Genomic DNA, 17,983 nt, shown 5'->3' with positions numbered 1-17,983 from the left:
TCCCTCCCCCCACCAAAAGTCATAAAGCGATGTCACAGATTTGCCTTTAAGCAGCGCTCCCATTTGCCACCAGATCTGAGCAGGCACCACTTGGATGCTTTGAACCCCGTCCTTCAGGGAAGCACGGCAGGCTGGCCTTCCGGTACTTGTCAAATGCACACTGCTGAGCTTTTAACAAGCTTCCAAGAGCAAAACGAAGCGGTTTTCCTACTTTCTCAAGCAGGTGCCACTTGTTCCAGCTGCCCAGTAACTGGAGCTAGAATTTAACAAGTCACCTTATCTTGGTTTCAACAGCCGTCTCTCCGCGTCCTCCCGCCATCTCCAGGCACCTGGAGCCACCCTGGAGCAGTCGGCGTCTCCTCACGGGGCAGCCCCGTCAGTTACACCGCACCTGCAGCCAGGAGGCAGTGGAAGGCGTGATGGTCACCAAGGAACAGCAACAGGAGAGACGGACCTAGGTCACAAATTCCGCAGGTGTTGTGGCGGGCACCAGCTACATTCCCCACCCCGTGACACAAAGGTCTAGGTCGGGCGCTCACTGCACCACAGGTACCACAAAGGGCTTGAAAATCCAGTCTATTATGAACTTCCGCTACCAACCTCCTCCGACGGTCCGTACAACACAGGTGATTTATGAAACCTCCACCGCAACCGGGCAGTAGAAATAAAGACAACGGAATAAACTTCATAGTTTTTATTCTGCAAAGCAATATGCACATCTTACAAACACAAAATTAATCTAGGAGAGAAATGTCATTACCAAATCAGCTATTAACCATCATGCAACAAGACAAGTGAAATGTAAGAACAAAACGAAACAGAAAAGCCATCTTAACCCTACAATCACCTGCAGAGGGTTGAAAACCAAGGCTCAGATTTTCTGTGTAATGCCAAAGAAAAATGCAAAAGAAAACGGCAGCTTTCTAAGAACAAGAAAACACGTACAAATAGAATCAAAACTGATTCAAGTCATAGTTAAAAAGAAAAAGAAAACAAAAAAAGGAAAGATCAATATGATCTGAACTTTAATATTAAGTTTTTACTCTTCGGTTTGTCTGCATTTAACTTTTGTACGTTGTGCCTAGGAACAGTCCGAAATTCCTCAGTATTGCAGCATTTCAACCTGATGGACACCCTTACCTCTCCGCTGCAACACGGGAGTGCAAAGGGACAAACTATGGGCAAAAAACCCAAGTCTCACATTTTCCCTTTTGCATTTGTGGGTTGCAATCTTAGGTTCTCTGGGTAGTTCAGCAGGGCGGGTGACAGGCTGCAAAGCAGGCTCCTCTGATTTCCAAACAGTGAAACCAGATTTAAAAAAAGTTCTGGTTTCCCCAACAGACCAAATTCCAGCCAGAACACCTGGAGTTAGAGTTTTAATTTCCTGAAACAGAAAGGACTCGGCTTTGCTTCTTTAAAGGAGTTGCATTACGTTGGGTGTTTTCTAGGTCTTTCCAGAATTTGCCACACCACCCCAGTCCATTTCCTATTCCTGCCTTTGGTCCCCAGTTCAAGCCACCCTGGCAGGCAACTCTAGAAGTCAGTATTAATGCAGAAGGATGGGTGTGTGTGAATTAGGAACAGCTCGGACAGTTTCATGAGAAGCCATCTACCTGTTTTGACCTCACTGATTCGTTTCAGTGAAGCAGTATTAGCCCATAGCAGCATCAGGAGAAAACTGGAAGCTTCATTTTATCCCTAGGCATCAGCTAGGCCATCTCTAAAGCTTTGCCTTAACATCCCTGGAGAAAAATGCATGTTAGTTAACACCATTGAAGTAACTAAAATTTTATAAAGGAAACATGTTCTCAAGAAAAGCGTGACTGTTTTGCTTCAAACGCTCTGAAGACTCGTGAACTTACTGAAGTCCCACACATACAGGCCTACAGACCAGCGGGTGCCATTCAACGGTGTCTACGGGTAATACAGCAAGAATCTTATGCCAGCATAATTGAGACCATGAGATTTTAACTTGGGTTTCTTCTTTTGTGTAGGTTAGAGCGAAAGGAGCGGGGAAAAAAGCTTTTGTGTGTGTGTGCGTGAGCGCGTGCGAGCACGTGTGTATGCAGAGCTGCAGTTATACTACGTGACAAGAAAGCTGAAAGACTAGACAAAAGGTCAATTAAGGCAACCAGTGAGATCTTAAAAGCAGTGGTGGAAACGTCTGCAGGAAAATCCCAACTCCTGATAATTAAGGAGGCTGCTCAGTAAGAAGCCAGAAGCAGCAAAAGCCAGACGGTAAAGGGAGAAACGCTCAGAATAAAACCTCTGATTTAATGGACACAGAGAACAGCGTGACTTTTACTGTGTGGTTTCTTTGACCTCAACCACAACAGCTCTAGTTCTCTCCTTGCCATGTTCCCGAGTGGGCAGCGTTAAATGGAAATCGGACGAAGCCGACAGAGGTGTCACTTCCAGCTGCCCTTCGGAGAGGGACGCGGCACCCCAAAGCGAAGCTCTCTTACAGACTATGGCATTTCTTTTCCTTTCATCATCTGCGCTGGCCCACGGCTGTGCAGAGCCCCAGACCGTTAATACAACAGATCTTTTTATCAAGTTTCACTTTCTAGAAAAAAAAAAGGTTTACAGAAAGCTGCTCTGCAGCACAGACGCACAGTCCTGGTTGGAGGGCTGCGGACTGGAGGCCAAGGGGGCCGCGTCCCAGGTGGTCTCTGCTGACCGATTCTCTGGCATTCAGCGAGCCAAATGGGGGGGGGGGGGGGGAGCCCAACCAAAACCAAACCCAACTTAGCACTTTTCAATAAGAAACATTTTAAAATGGGACTTCACTTCTTAATTTTTTTACTATGAATAAAAGCACAAGTTTGTCCTAAATACAGCACTATTAAAATGTGAATATGTATTTCTCTTTAAAAAAAAAAAAATCTAAAATGTTGATATCTTTTCTTGCAAGCAAGGAGCAAATGGAAGAAAGTATTAGGCCACACAAATACACATTTAATTAAATGTAGTAGATTGGTGGCTTTGGAAATGCAGTATTATATCAAAGGTGCATACTGTTTCAAACACACTGTACATACCATTGGGCAAAAAACAAAGACCTGTTGGTTTGTTTGAGACACTTGCGAAGGCATCTTAACCTGCCCAGATGCAGCTAGACAAAAATATCTTGCTCTGACTATGTGTAGCCATATCGCTAAACGTATCTACACGAACATTCGGCTATGTCCACAGGTAAAGACTGGAAGTTTCCGGCCGCACTACGATGCGGAACAAGTGCATCATCTGACCTATTCTGAATATACTTTTATAAATATGTACAAATCAATTACAGGCACTTGAAATGTCTTTGGTTGGAATAAACCAACATTGCAAGATAATGTATTCACAGAGTGTTAAGACCCATTCTGGGTTCAGCAGGCAATGATTACGGTTCTCAGTCATTCTCAGTAAAAGGAGAGGATGGATTATGCTTCTGACAAAGCAACCTAAACAAAAGAAAACATTTAATTAAAAGTCAAATTCTTAATCCCGTAACAGTGATATTACTTATCTCCATGCAGCTGGCATATCTGTCCCTGCCTTTTCAAAGAACCTTGAGAAGTCTGATTTGGAAAGGAAGTCAAAGCAAGTCTGAAGGTGTTTTGTACTTAGCATAACCAATTAAAAAAAACCCCCAAACCAGCTTATACTACAAAATATCATTATGATCAAAAGGTGCCAACATTAGCTTCCTACTTCACAATTAAATATATTCATATTCAATGCTTCAAGCAAAGTGCAGGTCTCCAAAGCAGTACTGAATAATGACTGTTTCAATAGCTTTGTCATTGTTCTAATTTAACTCCGATTAACACCCATTAGCATTACGTATCATGTTTTATTCTAAGTTGTCAGTCCGTCGTGATAAAAGATAAATAAAACTACTCAATGCTTCGTACAAAATGGTGCAGGTAACTTCAGAATTACGGCAGAAGAGCTGCGTTACAGCAGTTACTGAACTGCAACAATCCGCTTCTGCAAAGCACGTATATGTATTTTGTAGCACCCATCTGTACTGCTCACAATGAGACCCCCACCTCTCTCTGAAAAGGAATTAAATCTGTATCTCCAGAGATAAGAAAAAACAGTCTGTACTACGTAAAAAAGGTTTTCTGTGTTTTCTTATCAGAGTCAACACTTTGTTATTACACAGACTCACCTTTTCAGAGCAGAATTCTGTATTGCTTTGCCTCAGTTTACTTGGTCTGCCTTTAATAACTGCATAGCAGAACATTGTAATCACCATCACAAAAAGAAAGTAACTGGTATGCATGAGATGCAGGTTTATTAGAGAGCGATCGTCCTGCACAGAGAATTAAAACCATTTACCGACAATGCACCAGCAGTTGGCATTTTATTTTAAAGCAATAATTATCAGATCAGCACAGAAATTACTTAATGAATCAGCTTTCTCCCCCTTGCGCAGCTGGCTTAGTAATGAAAATAATAGTAACGAAAGATTCCTAACTGTGGCACATAAAGAGCCAAAACGTTCCTCATGTTAAAAACCTGTACTAGAGACCTCCTCCCATATACTGGCAGTGTCTTTGGTCAAATGATTTCAACATATAAACGTTAGTTATCAGAAGCTGTGAGGCGCATGGAGATTCCATGAAGACCATCATGCCCGCCAGGGGTAAAGCATACCCAGCTGTCTCAGCCCTGTGCTACACAATAAACCAGCACTGAATATGACTATTTTAGGACGTGAAAAGAACTATATTCAATGAAAACAGAGCTAAGCATCCATTCAACGTAACATACAAAACCACCGTGGCACTTACATCTGGAACTATGACAGTTAGTTTGGGATTTAAAGCGTGATACACTTTTCCGATTGCTCCTTTGTAACACCAGAAGGGGTTATAATCTTGTGCATATTTTGTATTAGAGTCCCGTGCTGTGGTAAAGATCTTGTACCAAAGCGTAGCATTGCTGTAGGTTTCAGGAACACAATGTGGTGGCTGACTGCAGAAAAACAGAAATAATTAGCTCCCCAATTGCTATTTGCCATGTTCAGCAAGGCTAACTTTTAGAAGAGAGTCAAGCCCAGTCTTCTCAACAGCAGCATAAAGCACAGTTTTATTTTTGGACCTTGCAAAACCAGAACAAAAAACCAAAACTTAACTAAAAGGGTGTTTAAAAACCCATATGATTCCTATACTAAGATTAGAATTTAACTCCATGTTGTTCCAGTAAGTCAACAACCCACAGCTTAATCATAAGGCTTCACACAGTCATGTGAATCTCTCTGGTGGTTCTCCAGGGTACGGTGAATAGTGGCAGCGAGTCCAGAGAAGACAAAGGGGAGCTGTTCTGATGAAAGGTCTGTACCTGCTGGGGTATGGTAGCAAAGCAGCATTCGGCTTACGCGGATCTCTCAGCAGGGAAGGGGACAAGAACCTTAGAGCCACGCCTTAGCTCTCCCACAAGATAGTGAAACTAAATTATATGGTATGTTCCTTAAACATTCACAGATTCTTTTGTTCCTTGTGAAGTTTAAATCACAGGTAGCATGTTGAAAGGCAGGTAGGGGCTATAGTTCAAAACATCCACAGAAAAATCTAGTGTTGATAAAGGAGAGCAGAAGTCTTAAGCCTCAAGACAGGGTTTTTACTGTGGGGGAAGGCTGGCACGTACATGATTTCCACGTTCATCAGGAAATAAAAACCTCAGGGAACCAGCTGAGGAATTAATCACCCAGTAACCAATCTATGAAGGAGTGTTTCAAATGCACTTACACTGTGACGGGAAACACATTGCTGGCTGCTGTCACGGTCATGCAGGTTGTGAACACAACCTGCTCGCAGTGGCCATGAAGAACGCAGTCATCTGAATTCCAGGCAGCCGGCAGGGTGAATGTAATATTTATCTCCTCATGTGATTCTCTGCCTTTGAGAAAGAGAGAAGGAAAGCTGCTTTTCATTCACAAAAGTATCTGAGCAACAATCACTAGGATAAAGACAACGCGCAAAGGACTAAGGCGGCGCCCATAACCCTGAATCCGTACCTTTGAAGTCACCCAGGATCTTTACTATCAACAAAGAGAGCAAAAAGAAAGTTAAAACTGAAACAAACCAAACCAAAAATACAAAAACCCCAGCTGCTAATCCTTCTAATCTCTCCTGCCCCCAGAAGAAGTGGGGTCATTAGGCTCCTTTCGGAAATTAAAAGCTCACTATTTGTCAGTGAAGTCATGCACGTCCAGAGAACTTTATTAGAAAGTAAAATCACAGATCTTTAGCCTTTCTCCTCCCAAAGACTCTGCTCCACATTTGCTTTTTCTGACACTTACTTTTCAAACTGGAGATACCCATCCAGACAAAACGTGCTAGCAGATATCGAACTGCAGATTAAGCAGTGTACGTTAACTCCGTGCGGATATATTCATACTGAAAATAAACGCGGGCTACTGGAAATGGAACTTGCATTTGATAGCTCTTAAAGCAGCAACAAAACAACAACATGAAATACAGTAACACAGATTTACAGCTACGGCAAACGTCTCTTCACAGGTCTCTGGAGTTCAAGACACCTTTAGGCATTATTATAAAGCACAACCCTGGCTAAAAGCTAAAATTCAGTGAGGTTCTATTATCAATTTCTATTAATTTTCTACAATCTCCTGTCAAAACTCATTGTCAGGGCAGCCACGTAGCAGATCAGTCTCTTCACACCACAGAAATTGTAACCATCTTATTTGTTGTTTGCAATATTAAAGCTTATTCATGTATGCATTTTAGATAAACTGGTTTTTATTTTTCAGACAGCATGCGACTTGATCTCTAATGTACATACATTAATGCCTCTGAAGTGTGAGTTGAGGACTTGAAGATGTATCAAGATAGAACTGAAGACAGTCACTGTAGACACTTTTGCTGCTTGGAATTTTGTTGGCTTAAAAATTACCTCCCGTTGTCATTAGGTTAATCAATTAAAACTGCAACGCCTAATGTTGGCAAACCTGCAGGTTCTTTTCCATTCTAAAGGCAGGGAAAGGTTTTTCTAGCAAACAAGTGAAAGGGCTCTATATAGGAATACACAAATCTGGAAACACATGGGTGTTCCAAGCAAAAGACTTATCTCACCAATAATAAGCTGATGAGTTTTTATTTGATGATATAGTTATCATTCATATTTGTAAAGGTCAAGTCTCGCATACCTGAGAGTCCAATTTGGTGTCCAAAAATTGTGGAACTCAGATGTGTGACATTGCGAGAATATCCGCCAAACGGTCTGAGTGGGTCCAGCGTCAACGTGATCATAACAGAGATGTTAATTGGACCAGAGTCCTCAAGAGTTTGTGGAGACTGTGTGGAAGATCTTGCCTGTCCACTCGTCACGGTACTTTCTGGAGTTGTGGTATCGTTGATGAGATGCTTTAAGGTTTCATTCTCAGATATACAGAAGTCCAAATCATTAAACCTCAGAAGGAAAGTATTCCAGTCCTTAAAACAAATGTGAAGATTTCAATCAAATTAGCAAGTTAACTCTTGGCTGGCACTTCTCTAGAGCAGTGCAGACCTTGATACATACCGTCCCGCAGTTCCAAGCCATTTAATGAAAATTACACGGCTCACAAAGCAAGCACAAACGCCACCAGGGCTACCGCGTTCAGTCGCGGTCACTGCCTGACCGCCGCTCAGCACAGCAGCAGAACATCCTCCTCTAAACCACAGAAGGAATATACTGCCTTGGTCTGCTCTCACCACACTCAGGGCATGGGCAGCTCCTAGCAAGGTTTCCCTCATTACAGAATAGTACTCCTAGATGAGACCAGAAGTTTCACGAGCAAGCTAGCTGGCACAACAGAATAAGAAAAAGGAAGGCTCCTAGCCGTGGTAGGGAAGATCCATGTCAGATGATTCAGCCTCATCCTCAAACTAAAAAAAGGCTACGCAAACATTCATACCAATAGCCTCTTCCCATATGAAATTAGAGGCGAGTATAAATGAAGACAATCTCCCGGTAAGACACTGCGCACTCCTATGAGAGAGCTCTTGGGGGAAAAAAAACCTCATTAGCTTTGGGCATGTTTTTCAAATGAGTATTCCCACTGTTTAGCTCAGGACCTTTTTGTACCTACCTCTGTCATTTCTGGTGACTTGATCTCCTTGATTTTGAAGAAATAACCCAGTGTCAAAAATGCTATTGCCATAGCGCTTACGCTGATCATAAAGACCACAAGCGGAGGTCGACTGCTGATGTAAACCTTCAGGTTCTCCAACAGGTTTATGTTGAACATTATTCTGATTGTTCACCTGAAAACAAACAGTACTGCAATTACAACAGAGTCACTGGGCTGTGTGTGTTGCGGGGCGGGGGTTGGTAGATCACCTAAGACAAAAGTTTGACAACAAAAAATGGAATCATATACCAAAAAGAGATTCAATTATATGACTCTGTACTGTTCATTGAACACGGTATGCCTTAAAGCACAAATCAAAACATGCTCAGCTTCACCTCCTCAGCGCCTGAAATCGCCAGCTAGGAACAGACTCTAAGGAATGAGGACAACTATTAGCACAATCAGATATCACTGATGAGCAATAAAACCAGCTCTTTTCCTTCCCCACACACCTAGGCAGAATATACACGCTACATGTTAATTCCGGTAATACCTGAATTCACCGAATTATGGCGCAGGCTGAGCTGTAATGCACCCCATTGGTCATACACCCCTGCATACACTTTCAAACCTGAGGCTGAAGCCTTAAAGATCCCCTTTCCCTCATCCCTAGGCCCCAGAGGACCAGACCTTCAAAACGGGATCCGAAAAGCAGCCTACATCATTTTTAGGCTTCTGCATCAAAATCTTGTGGTCAGAAACACCTAAACAACTGCATTAGGGTGGAGGCTGGAAGACTCCCGTATTCGATTCCTGCAGGATCTCGGGAACTTTTGCTGGAGTCTGTAAAAGAAAAGACGACCTTACACACGCCGAGGAAACATACTGAATCATTAGGTTTTGTACAAAATATTTTGCCTGACTCCCCTTCTGAATTTTCATTTGCAGAGCAGAAGACCCAAACTAAGTTTGCTGTATCAGCTTCCCCACCTCCACTCACAGTGGAAAGCAAATAGAGTCCAGCGTTAAATGGCAGCCTCGCGGCATCTACCTCAGACGCTCTGCAAGGAAGGAACTTCATGCAAACCTCTTATTTTTGTCTTCACTACAATGCTGTTGAAAAGGCTTTTAACCCAAATAAACTAGAAGAGCGGTAACTGTTCCTAGCAACATGCTGCGTATCCCCAAAATTCATAGCTAAAAAGGCAAGCTTCCAGACTAGTATTTAAAGCATCCAGCACTGCAATGGTTAATGTGTAAGCATTCACACAGATCTGATAACTTTTAATTAAGTCAGGGACCCCGCTCCCGCAGGTCTGGCTGATTCTGGTTGACTCTTATCAGAAGTACACGGCATTTACAATCCAATGTAGCAGGGCTGAAGCCATGGTAAGTCTGAGGATGAGGGGGACATGCTTTGAAAAAGAGCGCAAGGGAGGGGGAGAGCAATCTTTGATCTCATCTGCTGGTGTAAAAGAAAGCAAGGGAGGGCAAAGGACAAACTTTCAGACAGAGCCTTTTTCAGATCCCACAATGTACAATGATCCCAACTTCCTTGTGTACACTCAAGGTTTTACTGGCAGAAACGCCGGTTATTCAGAACAGAAGGAATATTGACAAAACCTGCAAAACTGCCCAGAGAGGGGAAGATTCAGCTGACGGAGAGCAGCCCAGAGATCCCTGGCAGTACCACAACACGGAGCTGTGCATGCTGATCTTCCCTTTCCCCTCCCCACGCGCCGACTCGCTCGCCTCGGCCAAGTCTGATGAAACAGGGCCTGCTCCAGAGCACAACATCACGTCCTGCGGTTACTATTTTGCACCATCAACCAATTTTCACCCACTCTGCAAAGACCAGGAAAGCCACGGACTTTTCATCAGCAAGAATGACTGGGTGACAATCACCTCTTCGCAGTGTCTGGGAGTGAACAGCACGGCGCAGAGAAAAGGTGGAGAGAAGGAGAAAGGAAAGAAAAGGAGATGACAAATGCGCACCTTACCAGACCTTCTACCTTTGTCCAGGACCAGCTGTCCCACGGCCAAACAGGCCAGTGAAGCTGTCAGGAGAAGGCAGGAGCGAGAGGGGAAGGGAGAGCTGGTCTTGGTAAGGATCACGCTGGGTACGATCCACACTTGGGTACGTTCTGCCTCCTATCGGGTCACTGGCAGCAAATTTCTTAAATGAGCCCCTGTTAAAAATCCCAAACACTCCATGTAGAAACACTGGAGACACATGTTGAGATGGAAAAAGATAAACCAAAAGCACAGTTGTATTCAGCGTTCCCTTCTGAATTTTCTTTTGAAAGTAACAACACAGATGCCGGCTTTATTATAGCATTTAATCACAGCTGAATGTCACCCACAGCATATACAGTGCTGTGATTCCTTTTTAAAGGGGCTTCCAACAGCTCCATTAGCACGCTTGTTTACCACAGGGTCTAAAATCGCCTATAAAACTGGATGCACTGAAAAGCATACACATAAAAATATTTGGGGTAATATTTTTATGTAAGAGATCACCAGCTTTTAAGTGCCGGTTGCTTAATATGCTCCCATAACTCAACAGCTTTGAAGGCAATTAGAAAATGCTATAAGCTGCAATTTCTGAAGCATAATATGCCTTTGGAGCATTTATGAGAGAAAAGGGAACAACCGTGGATTTCAACACTAGAGCTGACATGAAAATAGCAATTGGGCACGGTTAGTGCAAACCAGAACCAGGAAGAGGGTTTCCACACTGTTTGTTGTTTTTTTTTTATGAAATAAAGTGCTTAAATAACACTAATTATCAAAGAACTTGTGAAACAGATCAGTGTACGTAAATCAAAATGTATACTCCCACGAGATGTTAGGCCTTCAGTTAATGGTCCACACACTTAAACTCCTCCTTTCCGTTAGGACCCGTTAGAAACACAACACAAGCGCTACTCTACCAGCTCTGGTTTTAACCAGCAGCTTCCTCTGTGTAAATGAATTACCTCAACAATAGAATTTAAACTTTCATTTCTTTTTCACACAGTTCAAAAAGGAAACCAATGGCTACCACCTCCTGGCAGGTCAGGAAAGCGAGATCAGATTTCCCTTTTTAGCTAAATAAAAAATTTAGAAAGCAGCTCTAATAACCGCTGGCTGCCTCTCTCCGCTCCAGCTGAGCCTTTTAATACTTGTGCAATAAAACTCTCCAGTCAGCCTCGCGAGCTGGAGGACCAAAACCCCCCACCAGGAACACTGGCCACCAGCTCCAGAGCGACTCCCCGGCACCGAGGTGTATGCATCAGGACCAAATGCCACGTGCGGGCACTTACTCACCGCCCAACACTCGGCCAGCGCCGGAGAGATACTGTGCTCTGAACACAGGCCCTACAAACCCCACAGATTCTGGTATGTGGTTAAAAAGATAAAAACAGTGAAGGATGGGAATACACAGCAGTCAGCGTATCAGAGCCCCAGGCACACACCGAATTGGGTAGCAGTCTAAGCAGCGAGGAAATAGCTGCTGCTTCTACAGTTTCGGGAGTCTTCCTCCAGAGCAGCTCAAGACCACATACAGCAGCCTCAGAGAAGTAACACTTTCAATTCCTTCTTATTTGTATATGAGAAAGCATAGAAAAGGTAACTTCTGAAATAGACCTATGAGCTTTTCAAGAATAAATTACAAACAAGGAAAATCTTGAATTCTGTTGCAAAGACCAAAAAGTCAATGAAATGAGTCATAGCAGAAGTATTAAATTCCAATTTTGGGGCTTAATATCAAAGGAAATGAATTCCTAACAACAATTTAAAAAAATGAGTGCTGTAATAAAGCAAGTATTAGAAGTAAAATTACAGTTGCCGAAAGGAAAAAGAACCAAAACATGAATTTCAAAGAAATCAAAGTAAACACCCGACAATTTTTACATGTATCTTGCCATAATGTCAGCTACCATCTTTCCACCAGAAAGCTTAAAATAATGTAATTACCTTATAAATATTTCCCTTTCTTGTTGTGCATGTAAGACAGTCAGTCCAGAGGAGAAAAACATTTAGAGGCGTTTAAATAATAAAAAAATCACCACTGAAATATCTTACGGAAGAAAACTGGGCGGAAGAGAAGGGCAGCAGGCCAGTGCTGACCCGCCCCAACAGCACTCCATTGAGACCTCGCATGTTTTCTAAGCCTGAATACCTTACTGCACGTAGTAGTGTTCAATCTTAACTGTGCAGTTCAGCTTATTTATAAATCAGTTAGGTTTTCAAAGATGCCCCATTACTAGCGGTACAATGGGGGTTAGGAAACGGGTCACATCAGGGTTAAACACACTGAATGAAAATGATGGTGTGTGCCAGAAAAACACTCATAAACACAAATCAACTGAACTGTGATCTTCCTAGCAAGCCATCCATAAATAACATGCAAACAAAGAAACGGTGTTGGTCTCAATCTAAAGTGCCTCTCATTTAAGAACAGTAAACAGTAGCAGGTACCAAAAATAGCTTCAGTTCGGTTTCCTTCTCTTCAAACCAAACCTGATGTCTAACACCACAAAAAGAGTAAAGCAAAATAGATCACAGTTGTGTTAACTGTGAAGCTGCCTACTAAAGTTCAAAATATTTGAAATGGTCTGTCAAAGCTTTATAAGGAGAAATTAAGAAGCATGTCTGTATCTCTAATCTAGTATCACTAGCCTATCAACAGAACTGGCAAAAGTCACTTCAGCTGATCTTACAGCTGAAAATAAAGCCTCTGCTGGTTCTCAGAGCAGCAGCAATGATTATACATATCCCCCCCCCCCTTTTTTTAAGGGAAAGAAAACAGGATAAAAATTAAAATTAAACAGAAGCTTCTAAACTCATCAGAAGGCTGCCCTTTTATGCCCTGAAATGAACCAATAATTTCTACTACATAAACTATCAAGAGCTTTTACAGTCAGTTTCTTTCAGGAATTGGGGAAGGCTAATCAAGGGTGGTGTCTTTTCCTTTAAGTCTTTGTTAGAATTTCACAACATAATATTTTTATCATAGAACATGCAGTTAGGAGGAAAAGAGGAGTTTCCTACTAACTTTATAGGAAAACTTACTTTACCGTACTGATATCTGTAGAAAAAAAGAGGTGCCAGTATCTGCAGCTGTTCCAGTTAACCTTTTCAGGAAGCATGTCGAGGCCCTGTGGGGTGAAGCTGTACAGCCTAGACCCTCTGCCAGCGGCAGAAGGGTGGCCAGGGCTGACTCCCAGAGGAATGAAGGGACGGGGCTCCTCCAGAGCAGAGCACTTTTTCCGTCTAGCTGATCCTCTTCCCCTCCTCCTGTCCTTCAGTGTTAAAAACGAAAACAGACTCATAGTAAATGCCAGTCTTCTTCACAAAGTAGAGGGAGAGAAGTAATCAAGACTTGCGGAGGAAGAAAGTTGATGAAGACATCACCTAGGATCCTTCGATCCACTGCAACCAAGTTAACCCAAAAGATCAGCAGCCAGATGTGCACAAACACATCTGCTCCAGGAGAAGGCACCCAAGCGGGAGACAACGGAGAGTCGGCTCAAACCAGCCAGTGGCTCATCAGTTTTCTGAGCTCTGTTATCCTATAAATGTGTTTACTGATGAAAAACAGAGTCACCAAACCCAAAACATTTTCCTAGAGCCTGGAGCAGAAAGTGTGGCAGGAACAGCCTGGCCCTTTGCACGTGCAAAGAGCACAGGCGGAAGGCACCGTACAGCACGGAGCGAGAGCATCACCTGCTGAAGAGGAGGGTCCTGTGTTATTCCGATAACGGACTCAGTCAGGAAGTAGATTATTAACGACAGCCTGAGAGCCCGGGGACTTGCAAGAACAGAACACAGCAAAATGCTTCACACCTGCATGAAATGTTTCTTTTCACCTCCCGAAACACTTTTCAAAGCATAATTAAGCATTTCAACATCCCCAAGAGCTACATAAACAGCGAACACTTCAGTTCTACCCATAAAACAAAGCCAAGGAAGGGAAGTAATTTGGTCAGAGTTATAGGAAATTTTAAGGATCGGATTGATGCTGAATTTCAAACACGTGAGTTCCTGACTAGAACTCTTGTTAAAGACAGAAAGCTTACAATATAAAGTAGAGGAGTTAAAAAGCAGAAAGGAATATATGTGGATCAACCATTACTCAATCTGCGTATGCAAAGTTTCCAGATACTGAACGGCCCTTCCCAACAAACGCGTGTTGTGGTTCAAAATGTCCGTTTGTCATCTGATGCTCCCGGAACAGCAAAGTTGATTTTAACTTATCACTTAAAGAAAAATTTCTGCAGAAACAGACAAATGCAAAGAAGTTCCAAATACTTTTTAAAAATGCTAAGAATTTTAGAAAATTGAAGAACCAGAAAAGGGTGGAAAAGTTACAAGCCAGAAAACATAAGTGATGCGAGGAAAGCCTTATTTCACTCGTGAGCCTCAAATTCTGACTTCTTAAAAAGTAAAAACACACAATTTAAAACATACCCTGTATAGTTTACTGTAAAGTGGAAGTAAACCTAACCTCTGGTTGAAAATAGACATTTTTCTGCCAAACTTGAAAGAGGCAGCCCTGTCTGCCAAGCGAGCCTGTGCCACGGGAAAGAGCACGCTTGCATAGACGAGAGTTCTGGCTTGGGCATTTGTCAAACCTTCCAGCTTCAGCAAGTCAAAGTCAAGACTTACAACAGGGCTTACCTCAATCTAGATCATAGGGACTACAGTAAAACATATAATACAATATTACACTTAAGGGCTTTGAAGTTGTATTAAAAAAATGCTATTCTGGTTACTACAGATTAACACAAGAACCTGGGAGAAGAAAGCAACAGTAAAGTGACACAGTTTTACAGGATCTGTCCAAGTTCCACGAGAAATCAAATTCTGCATATCCCACACTGACAACGGCCAAACAGTGGCAGTTCACAGAAAGGCTCTAGTCAAGAAGCATGAAAAGCCTCAGTTTATTAATCAGAAACTGGTTTAGTGACCAGTTTAGGAAGGTTAATTGTTGACTTCATTAAGGCTCCCCATTAGGGAGCGCAGTACAGAATTCAGCAGTGTACGTACAGAAAAAGGCTCTTCGGCCCGTCTGTAATGAGAACGCCTTGTAACAAGGCAACGGCCGCGCAGATACACAGCTTGAATCACAAGCAGAAGATGACTGACAAGTTGAGGAAATGGCAGCTTTAGTGGAAATGGCAAAATAAGAGTTCTGGATGTAGAAAGCAGGTGACGCTGGCTGTCTGAGAGCAGTAGGAAAACAGCCAGCGGCTGCCAGCGAAAGAGAGAATACAAACAGCAGCGAAAATTACCGAAGTAAGGGACTTGGGCAATAGCTGAAATATCAAGGATATGGCAATAACATTACTGTGTCTCTCTACTTCATCCCCACTGGTCAAAAGAAATAGGACTTCGATTTCCTTAGCCCAAGCTCACGTACGTAAGTACAGCCTCTGTTCTACAGATAGATAATTAGCAAAACCTGACATGCCGGGACATACACGTTTTCTTCCAGAACAAAACCCGGGAGTCCCGAGTCCTGTGAACCAGCTTTATTCACAGGTCAGAATGGCCTTCTCAAAAAAAATGAAACTCCCAACACAGACGTGCTTTTGGCAAGGGCAGATTTGGGAAAAGCAACAAAATTCTGACACCAACAAGTTTCATTAATACTTAGTTTAGGGCTCATTTGATAAAACAGCTTCATTCCTGAAAAAAAAAAAAAAAAAAAGTTATGCTATTTAATAAAAAGAAGGATGACCACAGCCGACAGAGCTGCAGGAGCTCTGCCAGGGAGCCGCGCTCCCGAGGTATGGCACCTGCCGGCGCTGGTGGACGCGCCGGCCCCTGCCTCCGGCTCCCAGGAAGGACGCCGAGGTCTCCGTCTGTGCCCGCCAACGCCCCGCGGGCCACTTTGTCTTACCAGGGGCGTTGAAAGCTCTTGTCTTTCGAGCAGAAAAGAAGAATCACGTCCCACCGGCCCTGAGCCACTCCTCAAATCACGGAAAGTCACAAAGATACTAAGGTCTTAATCCTCTTTGATGCGACTAAATCTCGCAAGCACGAGCCAGTACAACCTCTGCTCTGGCTGCCTACAAAGCGGCCCCCTGCCCCTCCGCTCACCCCCGGAGGGCAGCGGGAAGGCAGGCAGGTGGAGGCGGCGGGGGCTCACCAGGTGAGCCTCCAACCATTTCGTACGTGCGGCCGAGAACAGAAGGATCAGCATGGATTTCCTGTAACTCAACCGTTTATAAACGCGCACTGATGATTTACCACAGAAGACGGGCCCAGCAGCGACCGGCTTCCGCTCCACCGCACGCGCCCCGCTGCAAAACTTCTCAGAAGTTTGATGAGGATGGGGAGAATAATCCTTAATGAATTCTCACCTAGACCCAAGGTTTGTCTAGCAGGGCAAATTTACCCGTATAATTATACCACTACAGCTAACCATGCAGATAGATTTCCCCAGAGAAGACAAGCCCTTAAAAAGCAAACAAAGGGAAAGGGGAAAAAAACAAAACCCTGAGCTGTAACGTGTTCTTTCTCTTGCCAGGCAGAAATGCTTCCCAGGGTGTCCGCAGCAGTGGTTAAGACATACGGCTCAAATTTAGCGTTGGATATCTAGCAGCCATGTTCTAGGCATGATGCACCAGAAATGTTAGTGCTAAGAACATCACGAATTCTTTAGACAAGTTAAATCAAAAAAGTAGAAGAGGATAAAATACAGATATATAGAGAATAGAAAAAAAAAAACCAAAAAAACACCAAACCAGTGAAGGAACCACTACTCAGAAGCTGTTTTGAAACGGAAATATATTTAGTGCTACCGGAATTACTCTTTCTTACTATTTTCTCCTGATACGACGCCACACATACAAAGTTCAAGCTAACAACCTTTTTAAAAAAGGAAATCTTAAAGTCAATATGTAGGTAAAACTAAGGCTCAAACCCACCGGCCGAGCCGAATCGCGCCCCTGTCACCTGCCACGTAGGTCTGGAAGGAAACTACCGGGGAGCAGCCCCCGCCGGCCGCGCCGCCCCCGGCAGCCCCCGCTGTGCCCCGGTACCGGGGCCGGGCTCGAGCGGCCGCCCCCACCGAGACGGGGCCGCCGTCGGAGCCGCCGCGCCCCGCCGGGACGCCCCCGGGCGGCGGCGACCGAAAGCGACCCGCACCCGCCGCGCCCGGGCCCCGCCCGCCCCCATCCCCGCCTTACCGGCGCCCGAGGCGGGGGAAGAGGCCCCCGGGCCGGGCGGGTCGAGGCCCGGCGGCGGCGGCGGGGCTCAGAGGCGGCGGGGCTGCCGTGCGGGCGGGCTCTGCACCATCCTCCTGCCCCGGCGGGGGCTGCGGGGGGGGCCGCCGGCGGCGCCGCTGCCCGGACACCCGCCTCCTCCGCCGCCGCCTCCCGCTGCTTCCGGGGACGCAGCCGTGACCTCTCACCCCGGCCGGCCGCGCGGACGGCGGCGCGCGGCGGACAAGATTGCTGCGGCGGCGGCAGCGCGCGGGCGGGGCCCGGCGGCGGGCGGGGCCCCGCGCCCGCAGCCCCACCGGGACCCCCGCCGCACCGGGGACGGGGCTCGGGGGGGGCGGCCGCGGCTCCGCGAAGCGCTGGCGGCTCACCCGCGCCCCCCCGCCGCAGACTCAGGCCGGGGCGCAGCGGGGAGGGGGTGGGGATGGGGGGGGCCTGTGGCGGCCCCAGCTCCTGCTCTCGTTACAAAGGTGTGGCCCACAGCTCCCAGCCCCTCTTCCCTCCACCCCCGTTTCCTCTACAAACTGCCCAAAATACGTTGTTTCGGTTTAGTTTTTGAAGGCCCTGCTCTAGGGATTCGGGCTCGAACGCGTCCAGGCGTCCAGCTGTTGCACACCGCGAGGGGACGGGTGCGGGGACAGGACGGGTGCGGGGGGACGGGTGCGGGGGGACGCGTGCGGGGGGACAGCCGGGC

The 17,983-nt window shown here is 45.2% G+C and overlaps 1 protein-coding gene across 3 annotated transcripts; it reads right to left on the bottom strand.

The window, feature by feature from the left end:
- Positions 1-679: 679 nt before the first annotated feature.
- On the bottom strand, positions 680-17,504 carry TMEM248 (transmembrane protein 248). 3 transcript variants are annotated; one of them, XM_075112895.1, is made up of 8 exons: positions 17,257-17,504; positions 8,762-8,914; positions 8,090-8,264; positions 7,166-7,451; positions 5,745-5,895; positions 4,788-4,971; positions 4,163-4,306; positions 680-3,449 (listed from the first exon to the last, which is right to left on the bottom strand). In XM_075112895.1, exons 3-8 carry the CDS (start codon positions 8,246-8,248, stop codon positions 3,429-3,431), a joined length of 945 nt encoding a protein of 314 aa, XP_074968996.1. In that variant the 5' UTR covers positions 8,249-8,264; positions 8,762-8,914; positions 17,257-17,504; the 3' UTR covers positions 680-3,428. The 3 variants fall into 3 exon arrangements, with proteins under 3 accessions (XP_074968996.1, XP_074968995.1, XP_074968997.1); XM_075112894.1 differs by lacking the exon at positions 8,762-8,914 and having other exon boundaries at positions 17,257-17,503; XM_075112896.1 differs by lacking the exons at positions 8,762-8,914; positions 17,257-17,504 and adding an exon at positions 16,996-17,117.
- Between the last annotated feature and the right edge of the window lie 479 nt (positions 17,505-17,983).

The sequence above is a fragment of the Phalacrocorax aristotelis genome, chromosome 18 (genome assembly GCF_949628215.1).
Source record: "Phalacrocorax aristotelis chromosome 18, bGulAri2.1, whole genome shotgun sequence".
Lineage (NCBI taxonomy): Eukaryota > Metazoa > Chordata > Aves > Suliformes > Phalacrocoracidae > Phalacrocorax > Phalacrocorax aristotelis.
This window is presented reverse-complemented; position numbering and strand designations above follow the sequence as displayed.